Genomic DNA, 12,808 nt, shown 5'->3' with positions numbered 1-12,808 from the left:
ATCTATTATGGAGCATGATACAGTTGTTCATATAACTGTTTAAAAGAAAAGGTATGAGATTTAAGATAGTGGTCCCTCTTTGGAGTCACGTGCTTACAGTGGGATTGACTTGTCTAGAGCAATGGTTAAAGTCACACCCTTGCTGCCTAGGGGCCAGACAGGGATCTCCTTAAAAGAAGGAAAAAAGGGGAACCCCCAACACACTTGTGGTCTCCCCAAAACCCTATTGCAAGAAACCTTACAGTCATCAGGGGAGGGGGCCAAAGTCCATTTGGCCCATAGGGAAACTGAGGGCCAAGACCTTGTCCCAGGGTGAGGGGGACAAGCTGGAAGAGACACTAAGAAATTCTGATTCTGGAGCAATCTTGCGGGACTCTCCCCACAGCCCTGTTGGGGACTGTGACATTCTTCTCCCTGGGCAGAGATGAGGAAGTGGGGTGGTAGCCACCTCCCTAGTGCCAAAGAGACTGACAGAAACTGCCACCAGCCCAGTGGTTCCTTTACTGAGGCCTTTACCACACCTTTCTCCACAAGACCTGACTCCCAAGACCTGTTTTTTCCGGCTATACTTGGGCAGCTGTCATCCCTACTCACATGTCTGCCCCAATGCCAATATCTCCCTGGCACACAAGTTTTACCCTTAATCCCTGGCCAGGGCACAGCGGAGGGAGGGGAAAAGCCTGGGCTTCTCAGTGACCTCTGCGAGAGGAGGCCTGGTTGGATCATGAGCCATTCTAGAGGGTCCTCTCTTACTTCTTGAGACTTCCCTCACCCTCACTAGATCTGCTAGAGCTTGAATTATTCAGAAGCTAAGAAGCAGGGGTGGAGGGTCTGGTCAAGGAGGACCGGCATTCCCTTCCCAGACTGGTGACCAGGAATGGGGACAGAGGATGAAAGATGGAGCCAGCCAGGAGTCTGGACTCCTCCCAGGCCTGGCTCCAAGAACCAGAAGCCAGGGTCCAACTTAAAACAAGGTGGCACCTGCTGGGCCCCACTCATCCACAGAGACTGAAACAGGGACCCAGGGCTCCCAGCCTAAGCTGGAGGATCCAGTGGGCCAGCTCTGGGCTCCAAGGAGAGGCCCTCTGACCTCTGTCCAGAGTTGTGCCACCCACAGAGACGGTGTTATTACAGCCACAGTACTGCTGGAACCAGCAGGGAGCCATGACAGGGCCCTCACAGCAGAGGGCTTTGCGGGGGACACTGGACAAGAGTTTGGGGTCAGATCTAGGTCAAGGTCAGACTTCAGTCTAAGGTCAAGTTCGGACTGGGGCTGGGGTTCAGTCTGGAACTTGGGTCAGTCCGGTGACTGGGCCTTGCTTAGCCCCATGCTCCTGGAGCCCCCGGACGGACTGGTAGGCTGTGGATGAATGAGGTTGATGGGTCCCCCTCCCTGTCTCGCTCCCCCAGGGCGGCTGGGCGGTGGGGCTGCAGCAGGAAGAGTGTGACTATCTGCGGATGATCGCGGTACAGCACGAGCAGTGCCTGGAGGAGGCGCAGCTGGAGAATGAAACAGCAGGTGAGGCCCCTGGTGGCAAGAGAGAACCCTCCTCCCTCCACGTAGCCCACCTCCCTCTCACCGTGAGCCCTGCTCCACCCTCAGGTCGAGGCTGCCTGGCGACAGGGCCATCGGATCACCTGGTATCACCCTCTGATCTTCACTCCCCAATCTTGTGCTCCCCACGTTTGGCTCAGCAACTGTTGGGTGAGAATGGAAGGAAATAGAGGGCTTCCTTTAAGAGCTGTTGCTGGAGCCAGACTCACAAGGGAGGGCAGGATGTGGAGAAGCAGAGAGTCTGGGAAGTCAGAAGGTGCCAAGGCCGACTGCCTTTGGCGGGTGGGGAGCGGGTGTAGAGTTCATGCCTCTCTGGGAGGGGGAAGGGCTGAAGCAGTGGGGTGCCTGGGCCAGCTCTGGGTCTCTCTCCCAGAGGTCACCTCCCTGAAGCTGGGATTACAGCTACATAGCAGCCTGGCTCAAGAGCAGGGAGCATTTGTTCCTCCTGGCTCCCCTGTCCCCCCATCTCACTGAGGCTGACAGTCATGAACCCCAGCCTAAGTCCCTCCTTCTGGGCTCTGATTCCCACCTCCTGCAGCACTGAGTGTGTGCAGCATCACGGATGGCCATTGCCTCTCCCAGCTCTCAAGGAAGGATGGCCCTCTGTCTCCCAGGCCCCTGAAACTATGGCCTGGGGGAGGGTCAGCCAGACCTGCCTACACTTTGTACGCCCCCCCGCCCCTGCCTCTGCAGCAGGAAGTCAAGACCAGGCTGCACACAGCCTTGGAAAGTCTCAACAGTGAGATCCAGGATCATGGGCAGCCCGGAGAGGCCCAGACACCAGACTCTAGGCCCCACTAGAGCACCTCCCAGGCCATGAGGGCTGGCCACCCTTGTGATCCCAATGAGGTCATTGCTGGCGCAAGGTGCCTGTAGGAAGCCAACACTCTGTCACCAGGCAGTAGGCCTGAGATGCAGAGGAGGCCATGAAGGGTCTGTGGGCGGTGAGTCTGCCCATGATCTTGTGCAGGACTCTGTGTGTTTGTGCACATCTGGCTGTGCACTCCTGGCCCATGTCTGTCTAGGGCTGCATCTGTGCCTCTGGAGCCTGTGTTTGACTCTGAGTGTCTTTGTATGTTTGAGGCATATGTCTGTGTAAGCTCGGACCTGCCTGGATATGTCTGCCTGGTGTGTGCTGTGTGTGTGTGTGAATGTCTGTGGTATGCTCAGTCGTGTCTATACATGTGTGTCCATGAGTTGTGTGTGTCTCTCTGTGCCTCTGTTCGCTTATGTCTGGTTCCATGTTCAAGTAAGCCTACCTGTATGCATGTTTACATGTGTGTCTATGATTCTATGTGCCAGGGAATGCTTGTCAGTGTGTGTGTCTGTGCACACACATCTATAAAATGACACAGCAGAGGCCCCCACCCTGCCTTGCCATCCCCCACCCAGGCTGAGCTTTCTTTCCCATTGAGGTTGCAGCCCCACTGTGGGCACGCATAGCCAGCCTGGGCCCTGGGTCTCTGTGGGCCTGGTGACATGTGCGGTGGGACCTGTGTGGCTTCCCTGGGGCAGACACACAGAGAGTACTCCCGGACCCAGCTCACAACCACAGGTGCTCCCGATGCCCAGCATTTTCTTGGCTGTCAACCCCTTTCAGCTTCCCGACCCTGCAGTAAGCCTCTCTGACTAGGTACTGGCCCCTCTTCCTTGGCTCCCCCAAGCCCCACCCTGTCCACCAGCCTGTGCCCCAGCAGTTCACAGCTCAGCCCCGGTGGTACTGAGATTCCTTGAGGCCAAGTGTGGCCGCCCCGGGGGTGCAGAGCCCAGGCTCCCTCCTTTCTGTGCCGCTTCCGGTGAAGTTGAGCTCAGGACACCCAGTTCTGAATCCACTCCTGATCCGGGTGGCCACTGGAAATCTAGAGAGCCCGAAGCCTGGCAAGAACCCAGACGCAATAGCTGGCCTGCAAACCAGGGCATGCCCAGCATTGTTAGGGCCATCCACAGACCAGCCAAGCAGAGTTCCCAGAGAGAGGATCTCGAGGCCTTCGGACCAGGCAAAGGGCAGGCAGTTTGCCGGAGACCTGGAGCTAGCTGCGCAATGGCTCTGTCCCTCAGCTGCTTGTCTGTAGAATGGGAGGGTTAGATAAGTTCTTAGTGTAAAGAGGGTAGAACAATGTCTCCCACATATAAAGGCTGCATAAGTGTTTGCTGATGATACCATTAACAGCATCTAGCAAGATTTGGCTGGCAGCTGCATGGCCTCCAGAGATGTGGGCACAGGGATGGAAGAGAGAGGGGAGCCCTAGTGAGGCCACTCGGGATAGGACGGGTGGTAGCGGATGGGGTCCCCGAGGCAGGGAGCCTATGCTCTCTGGCCAGGCCCCGGAGGTCCAGGTGTTCTCAGCCTTCAGCTGCAGGTGCCCCCTGGCTCCCGCAGCCCCAGAAGGTATCCCTCCCCTCCCCACTGCTGGCCCGCCTTAGTATCCAGAGGCTCAAGGCTCTTCCCCAAGTGGGGATGTCCTTCCGCCTCCTCTTCCCAGGCCCCGTTCTTGGGAACTCGTGAACCTTCGGACCTGGGCTGGGCTGGGTTTGGCCCAGCTGGCGTTGACTTTGGCTCAGGGGTTGGGTTTCATGAGTAAATCTATGGGACTGGCAGTGTTGCAAAGAGACAATTAAACCTCCCTCGGGGCGGGGCATCCAGAGGAGTCCTTGTTCTTCTGGGGCACCCAGGCCCTGAACAGGCAAGACCACAGCACTGGCATCTGCCTATTCAAGTGGACCCCTAGAGACCCCACTGTGCAGGCTTCACCAGCCGAGGTGAACAGGTGCGCAGTGGAGAACACAGCCTGTGATACAGGGTTTTATCCGAATTCACTCCCTAATCACCAGCCCCTGTCACGGTTCACAATTTTATTGGATTGGAGGCATTTGTTTTATGGTGAGCTTCTCCGGTGGCTCAGACGGTAAGTAATACACCTGCAATGCAGGAGCCCTGGCTTCGATCCCTGAGTCGGGACGATCCCGTGGAGAAGGGAAGGGCTATCCACTCCAGCCAGTATTCTTGCCTGGAGAATCCCATGGATAGGGGAGCCTGGTGGGCTACAGTCCATATGGTAATTTGGTGTTGTTTTATGAGTTTTATGAAGACTCCTCAAGAACTAGATAAACCCCAGTATATTCATCACCCTATCATACCCAACAGCTCCTTTTTATAACAACTGTTTTCTACTGCCTCCTTTACTGTTCTAAAATGAAACTTAGGACATGCACCTTTTTTTTTTTTAATGATGTCCTAATTATAACGTAAAACAAAAATAGAATAAAGACATGTATAATAAAATACCGTGTACACATTCCAGCACAATCACACCAAAAGATAAGAAGACAGAGTCTAAAGGTTGTACCTATAAATATAAATTCTGGGAGTGTGAGAGCTTTAAATGTAGATTGATATATATGCTGGTTGCATCACTGACCCAGGTTCATGGGCAGCATTGCCATAAGTAATGTGATTTTCCAAAACATTGAACAACTCTTGGTAAAGTTCAGAGCACACAGCAAAGCCCAGCCTTCTCTCCCTTTACTTGGCTGCTTCTTTCCTGGAAAACTTGTACTGTCAAACCCGTACAATAAGCGCCTTGTGTTTATCTGTAAGATGGAGTAAGAGTCTAGCCTCTTGTCATTACAAAATGTTTTCGTCTGTGCAAACGCCCAGCAACTCGTTTGAGAGTCCCAGATGCTACACAACTCACCGTTGTGCAGGACTGCGCAAAATGCTGGCCTGGTATCCCTGTCGCCTGTGCGTCGAATGCTGGGGAAGCTCTTCCTCACAATCTCTGCAACGAACAAACCCCCTCCACTGTTCAAAACACACAAGGGGAGCTCTGTCTCTCACCAAAAACCGTGGACTTGTAGTTATGCTTCCTTCCCCTCCCTCCCTGTCTCCCCTCTCCTCAAGGTGGGAGCCTAGACAAGGAGGAAAAGAGTGGGTGCCTATGGGCTCAGGACCAAGGCTGGAGGCCCCTGGTGACTACGCTGACCCGTGTGTCCTCTGCCTTCACCCCACAGGCTGCGGCAAGATGTGGGACAACCTCACCTGCTGGCCAGCCACCCCTAGGGGCCAGGTGGTTGTCTTGGCCTGTCCCCTCATCTTTAAGCTCTTCTCCCCCATTCAAGGTAAGAACCTCAGGTTGAAGGGCGGGAGCTGGGTGGCAGGAGTAGAGGTAGCTGGAATGAGGAATCACCTCTCAAGGAAGTGAGAAGGCAAAGGGGGCGCTCAAGGGGCTAGAGCAGTCGGGGTGTGGGGGGCCTTCCTGGAAGAGGCTGCACTATTAGTTCTCTGAAGGGCTCATGGGATCTGATTAGCTCTTCCCAGAAAGATAAGCATGTGGGAAGGGCTCACTAAATATTTGTTTAGCGATTGATAACTGATTGACAGTTATGGCTCCCATGTTCCCATTTTAGGGGGCTGGTCTTGGTTCATTCTTTCACTACCTGGAGGCAATGACCTTTCAGACTCTGCGAAACTGGCCTTTCTTACACAACTTGTCAGGTCCTGCTTAAGTGAATATGCGCATATAAGGCAGAAAAGAAAAGGGGGAACCTCTTCAGGAAATGGGCCGTCTTGCTACTGAATAATTAAAGGGGCTTAGGGCACATAGTCAGTCATGCTTTCATTCAGAGAATGTTTATTTAACACCTACTAGCTTGACTGGCACTGGGCTGGACAAATGCAGCATGGGTCAGAAGGATAAAATGCTCTGTGTTCAGGGAGCTCATGTTCTAGTTGGAGAGACATTTAGCAAGAAAACATATGCAAATATAAGTAGTAAGCAGTGCTGGGAGAGAGAAGAGGCAGAAGCAACCTAAGGCAGCTGTCCTGGCGGCCTCTACAAGGAGATGATACTGGGACTACTGTCTGAAGATCTGGGCTGGGAAAGAGTCTCAAAGATCCTGGCCCGGGGGTCGCTGAGAGGATCCACAGCCTGTGGTATGAGCCCTGAGGAAACTCAGTGGAGGCCACGAGAGCTCGGGAGAGGGAGGAGGGAACAGGGAGCAGGCGGGCAGAGGCCTGGAGGACTGACAGGACGTGGGCTCTCCTGAGTTCACTCAGAAGCCATGACGGAGGTTACGCAGGAGATGGACACAGTCCAGTTGGGGATTTTTAACTGATAACTGGTTTCTGTGAGAAGAGAGGATTCTGGGAGTACACATGGGGAAACCCAACCCCAGGGCAGAGGAGAGATGATGACGGTTTGGACTTAGGTGGACGGCAAGTCAGGGGAGGGAAGCAGGAAGGTGGGGGAAGAGGGAGGGAGAGATCAAGCGTGCCCCCCTCAGGTATGGGTTTGATGAGCTGGGGGAGGACAGGAGGAGGAGCAGGGCTGGGGTGAGAAGGGGTGGTGATGGGCAGGACCTAGATAAGAATTGAGAGGATGAGCAAAAAGTCTCTCTCTCCAGGTGACCTTTCCCCCTCTGGGCCTATTTCCCTATTTGTAAAGTGAGAATGGGAGGGGGATCTAATGGTCTCTGTGAGGCAGTCGTGTTTTGCTCCCCAGTGCTCAGGGATGCGTGCTCAGCAGTCAAAGAGATCTGGGTGCTGTCCTTGAGGGTGGCCTCTGTGACATGCCTCAACCACAGGCATGTCACAGTCCAGGTCAGCACCCACCTAGCCCAGCCCTCTTCCAGGGGCACCCAGCACCTTGGCAAGTAGTAGCTGAGCTCCCTGGGGCAGCTCTCATCATGCTCCCTTCAGCAGAGCCTGGCAACCAGCCTTCCTTCAGATCCCTGGAAGCGCCTGCTAATTGCATTCCACTGTGACACTATGCTAATTGCATCCCTCCCGAGGCTCCTCCTTCTGTCCCTGCTGGAATTGAGAAGGCAGCTCCTTCACTTGAGAACCGGAACTCTAGCCCACCATCTGGCTAACGCGGAGGGCACCAGCCTCACTGGGGCCCCCACCGAGCCCTCAGGCTGATGAGAGAAGGCAGCTCTTCCTCAGGTGGAGTCAACTGCTCACTGAGCCCACCTTGTGACAAGCTGAACAGGAAGTACACTTTACCCCTCCGTGTCCATCAGCCAGATGCCCTTGTGCAGTGAGCAATCTGCACAGCTATCCTTGGTGGCCTTAGCCTCTGAAAATGATGGTGAGGAATAGGAGACTGGGTTAGGGGCTGAATCTGTAGGGGAAAGAGGGTGTGTTTTCCTGGGCAACTAGATGAAAAAAGTGTAAGCCAGGAAACTGGCCTAGCCCAGTGCCCCTTCCTCTGCAAAGTCCTTTCTGCCGCAGTGGCAGGAAGGAACCTCACAGTGGAAAGAGACCCAGCCAACTGCTCCTTCCTGGAGATCCCCGCACCCCTAGCCATCCCTCAGTTCCCTATCCAGAAAATAGGGTGACAAGTACCTCCTTCAAATGGCAGCCAGGAGGATTCACGGAAATAGTGAATAGGGAGTTACCTGGGATGCTCTGAGCGCACAGCAAAGTTTCGAAACATTAGACATGTGCAGTGACCCTCCCCGAGCTCAGGAAAGCTAGACGCCTCCCGCCTCCTACAGCTCTGCGCCTGGACACCTGAACTAAGTCCTCAGTCGCCTCAGTGCAGATGAGGGGCAAAGTTACCTGGGAAGACTGTGGGGACCACACCTGCTCTACCCTGTATCTCCTATGTGGTTTTGGAAAAGTGATCAGCCTCTTGGAGCTTGGCTTCCCAACTGTGATAATTGAGGGGCTCCAGAAAGATAATGTGCCTAAAGTGCTCTATCCAGTACACCTGGGGAAAGTTCTCAAAACGTCCGTTGTGATGATGGTGATGGCGATGATGTTGACGGTGGTGCTGACGGTGGTGGTTCAGGTGAGGAAGCAGCTAGAGGGCAAGGATGTCAGGAGCCATCTTCTTTCTCAGTTCCTCCTCATCAACTCGCTTCATCTCTTTCCCTAATCTTTTCTCCTCCCACCTTCTTTCTCAACTTCTTACCTCCTCCTCCTACCTGTTCTCTCTCCTCTCATCCTCTCTGCCTCTCCTTTCTCCCTCCTCCTCCTCGTCTCCCTCCTCCTTCTCCCTCCCTTCCCCACAACAAGCCTGGCAGGCGGGCTCTCGGGCTCTCTCCTGGACTCGGTGTCTCTGTAAGGAGTCCTGGGATAGAGGCGAGGGGGCTCCTCTTTGTCTTGCCCATTTCCTATCCAGCCCCTCCCTGCCCTCAAGAGGGGGATACGAGGGGGTCCCCCTCGCCTCACATGGCCCATTAATGGTCCTGTCCCTTGGCTGCAGCACCGGGCCTCCAGGGACAGAGGACAGTGCACTGCCCTGGAACCCAGCCTCAGCGCTTCCGCCCCGAGATTCTGCAGTCCTGTGCGGCTCAATTCTTCTCATGCTTGCTACTGCCTGGGCAGGTGCTCCTGCCAGGAACTCCCACTTCTCCATGTGTCAGGACTTCACATCTGTGCCTTTACAAGATGTCCTCCAGCTCTCACCCACCTCCTGCCTTACTCTGGTCCCTCCCCAGCAGCACATCTGAACCCTGGCCCCAGGGCGTGGGAGGAAACCCAGACCCATAGGCCCAGGCAGACTGACGCAGGACAACTGGGCAGGCCTGGGCCCCTTACCCCAGCCAGAAGGCTGCTGTCTGTACACACGGGACCAAGAAACCAAACGACACAGTAGCATCCATGGCCCTGTGACAGGGGTCAGCATTCAGCTCATGCCAAGGGTCAGGGGTCAGTCTGTGCCAAGGATCCAGGCTGCCTGTGATGAGGATCAGGGTTTAAATTGCCCTGAGGTCAGGTTTATACACAGAAGGGGGCAGGAATGTCTGCCCTGTCATCCATGTGGGAGGGTCCGCTGGTGGCCCTGGAGGGGCTTCTCCCTGCCCCAGGCTGCCCCATGATGTCCTGGGCATCTAGGTCAGCACAGCTGGAACCTGATGCTGCAGCGGGTGGTAAGAGTAGGGCTGAGCCCACAGATAGACAGCCTCCACGCCTGCTCCTCCAACCTGCCAGCTCCCACCTCAACCTCTCTCCTCTCCGCCCCACCCTCCACCCAGGCCGCAACGTGAGCCGCAGCTGCACTGAAGCGGGCTGGACGCCCCTGGAGCCTGGCCCCTACCCCGTTGCCTGTGGCTTGGATGACAATTCATCGAGTTTGGATGAGGTGGGCCTCCATGCACCACACACACACACACACACACACACACACACACACACACACACACACACACACATGAGTGCCCGGGCCTGTTGCCTCCTTCCACTCTCTCCCACCAAGGGGCATGGTTGCCCTCTGTGTAGGAGCCAGGACTCCTGGCATCTGCCCTCCCCAAGCCTCCTCCCTCTCCAGGCACACATTCCCCTGGCTCCCCTGAAGGGTCCAGGAGGATGACACACAGCAGCAAAGCTGAAGCATCACCCTGAGGCCAGCCCACCCTACTCCCTCACAAGAACCTTGCTCCAGCCCTGGACATGGCAGGGCTACAGAACCCCTCCCCCTGTCTCACACAGAGGGGAAACCGAGGTACGGATCCTGGAAGGAACTGGCCTCAGATACCCAGCAGCCAGTCAGAGACAGGGCCAGGGCCATTGTCCTCAGTGCCAGGGCAGGGAGCTGCCCTGGAGCAGACCATCAGTGGTCTCTCCAAGGATGTGGAGCCAGAAGCCAGGGAGAGATACTGATGAGGAGGCTGGAATATGACTGGAGTCCCGAGCTAGGAGCCCCTCACAGCTTTGATGTGTGAACACAGTCTGGCTGTCTGAGATGACTTCTGTCCCACTCCCGATGCCCTTCACAGATAGGGACTTTTACTTCTCCCAAGAGGGCAGCAATTTTCTCAGAGGCCTTCAAAGCCCACCAGATCCTCAGGCAGGATCTAAATCCACTAAATCCTTTCTAACCACTGGCCTCTGTTCCAGCAGGGAGTGGGAAGTGGGGAGGAAGGAAGGGCTGCCCAGTGACCGTGGCTTTGTGTGTGCATCCTAGGGGAGGGGGCAGCAGGAAGCCCTCAGCATCCAGCTTTGTCCCACCTCCCCAGAAAGGCCAGAATGCCCTCCTCCTGCTAACCCCAGCCCCGGCAAATCACACATTTGTGACACTGCCCACCCCTAGTGTCTTTTTTGGGCTTCCCTGGAGGCTCAGTGGTAAAGAATCTGCCTGTCAGTGAAGGAGACTTGGGTTTGATCCCTGGGTCGGGAGGATCCCCTGGAGGAGGAAATGGCAACCCACTCCAGTACTCTTGCCTGGGAAATCCCATGGACAGAGGAGCCTGGAGGGCTACAGTCCATGGGGTCACAAAGAGTCAGACAAGACTTAGCGACTAAACAGCAATAGTGTCTTCTTTACCATTGTCTTCACTGGGGAGGGAGGGCTTTGTGTGAGGGTCTGAAGGGTGAGCAGTCTTATGCCCAAGGATACCAAGCCCAGAGTTGGCCCAGAAGTTCTGCTGGACACATGACTGAAGGATGAATGGATGGGCCAGTGGAACGTGTGGCATTTTTGCTCCTCCCTCCACTGACATTTCTCCTGTGAAGGAGCAGAGAAGAGTTGAGATCAATCCCTACCCCCACCCTGGGAAGCAGCCCTGACTCGTCTGTGGAAACCAGGGAGTCAGGGGGGTCTGGGGACTGGGAGCCCCAGGCCTCAGCCTCCTCGTCTGCCAGGGCAGGGGAGGGAGGCAGGATATATAGGGCACCCCGCCCCTAGGTGAGCGCCCCTCACCCCACCCAAGATCCTCACGCCCCTCCCTCTAGCAGCAGCAGACAGTGTTCTACAGTTCTGTGAAGACCGGCTACACCATCGGCTACAGCCTGTCCCTCGCCACTCTCCTGGTCGCCACGGCCATCCTGAGCCTGTTCAGGTGAGGACCAGCCCGAGCCACAGGCCTCAGAGCAGACCGACCAGGTCACTCCGCACCCAGGCATGCTGTTCCTCGCTCCACGGTCAGCCCCTGTTAAGTCCTGCCCCAGCTCCCCTGCCAGGCCAGCCTCCCCCCGAGGCAGCAGGCCACTCAGAGTGTTCCCCTGCGTCAGCCTCGCCCCTCAGAGGGTGCCGGTCACCGGGGGATAGGTCACCAGGGGCCTGTGCCCTGGAAGGAGGTATGGCAAGCCAGGCTGCACACGTGGATAGGATGCCGGGCTTGAGGGTAGGGTCCGCATTCAGAGGCTTCGAGTCCTCGCCCCTCTCAGCTGGATGTGTTGGATGGGGCGGGGGTCTGAGGCCCTCTTCGGCCTCCCGGATCTGGCCGCCTCCCACAGGAAGCTCCGCTGCACACGGAACTACATCCACATGAACCTCTTCATATCCTTCATCCTGAGGGCCGCCGCCGTCTTCACCAAAGACTTGGCCCTCTTCAGCAGTGGGGAGACGGACCATTGCTCCAAGGGCTCGGTGAGGACCCATCCAGGCCTGCCGCCCTCTGCCCTCTCTCCTCTTCTCTCTCTCCTCCCTCCTGTCTTCTCCTTCCCCTCTCTCTCTCTCTCTCTTTTTCTCTCTCTCCAAAGACAGCCAAACTCCTGTCTGACCCTCCCTCCCACAGCAGGCGGGGGTGCTTGGCTATCTGGGGGTTCACACACCTCCTCCTGCCGATGAGAAACACCTCTCCTAGGTGGGAAAGGGGACACTCGGTGCCACAGCCCATAACCCCCTTCCCGCCTCCGCTGCTAACTTCCCATGGTGAGACCTTAGGGAACTCCCTGCCTCAGTTTCCCCATCATGCAAGGACATTTGAGCTTCCTTCCAACCCTCCTCCCTGCCATCTGCATCCCCAGGGCTCTGCTCACTGTGCCCCCCTTTTTCCTCCCCCCATGGCCACCTGGAGTCAGTCCCACCCCACACTGCCCTGCTTTTCTTTGTTTCTTCCCCTGCCGTCAGTCACTCTGGACCTGCCTAGGGAAGGGAGATTGAGAGCATTTAAAGAAGTCATTGCCCATCACTAAGGAGTCCATCTCCAGGTGATTCTGAGCCCCTCCCTGAGTGCCCCGCAGCCCTGAGCAGAGACAGAGAGCTTGAGACCAGTCCTGGCTCCCGTCTACCCCTTGTGGTCAGTGACTCACTGCCTCATGAGTGACCTCAGAGGTAGTGTGTTACTTCAGGGGTCAGCAGTACCTTCTCCCCAAAGAGTGAGATTGAAAGTGAATCTCTGCAGAGAGTGATGGTAGAATCTCAGTGTCTCAGGGGGAGCGAACACCAAGAGGAACCCCCTGGCCATTCCCAGAGTGCCTCAGATGACCCTGCCTGGGAGCTGGGCTCAGACCCATGGGACATGAGCCCCAGAGCCTAGGGAGCAGCCTGCAGCCTCCAGCACACTTGCTGAGAATAACTGTGG

At 56.1% G+C, this 12,808-nt stretch overlaps 1 protein-coding gene across 1 annotated transcript in view; it reads left to right on the top strand.

Moving 5' to 3' along the window:
- Positions 1–12,808, top strand: part of VIPR1 (vasoactive intestinal peptide receptor 1) — a 30,011-nt gene that overhangs the window by 10,185 nt on the left and 7,018 nt on the right. The window contains exons 2-7 of the mRNA XM_052642488.1: positions 1,411–1,519; positions 1,604–1,705; positions 5,567–5,674; positions 9,539–9,645; positions 11,235–11,341; positions 11,739–11,871. Coding sequence (XP_052498448.1) covers positions 1,411–1,519; positions 1,604–1,705; positions 5,567–5,674; positions 9,539–9,645; positions 11,235–11,341; positions 11,739–11,871 — 666 coding nt within the window. The remainder of the gene's footprint in view (positions 1–1,410; positions 1,520–1,603; positions 1,706–5,566; positions 5,675–9,538; positions 9,646–11,234; positions 11,342–11,738; positions 11,872–12,808) is intronic.

Source organism: Budorcas taxicolor, chromosome 1 (assembly GCF_023091745.1).
Source record: "Budorcas taxicolor isolate Tak-1 chromosome 1, Takin1.1, whole genome shotgun sequence".
Classification (NCBI taxonomy): Eukaryota; Metazoa; Chordata; class Mammalia; order Artiodactyla; family Bovidae; genus Budorcas; species Budorcas taxicolor.
This window is presented reverse-complemented; position numbering and strand designations above follow the sequence as displayed.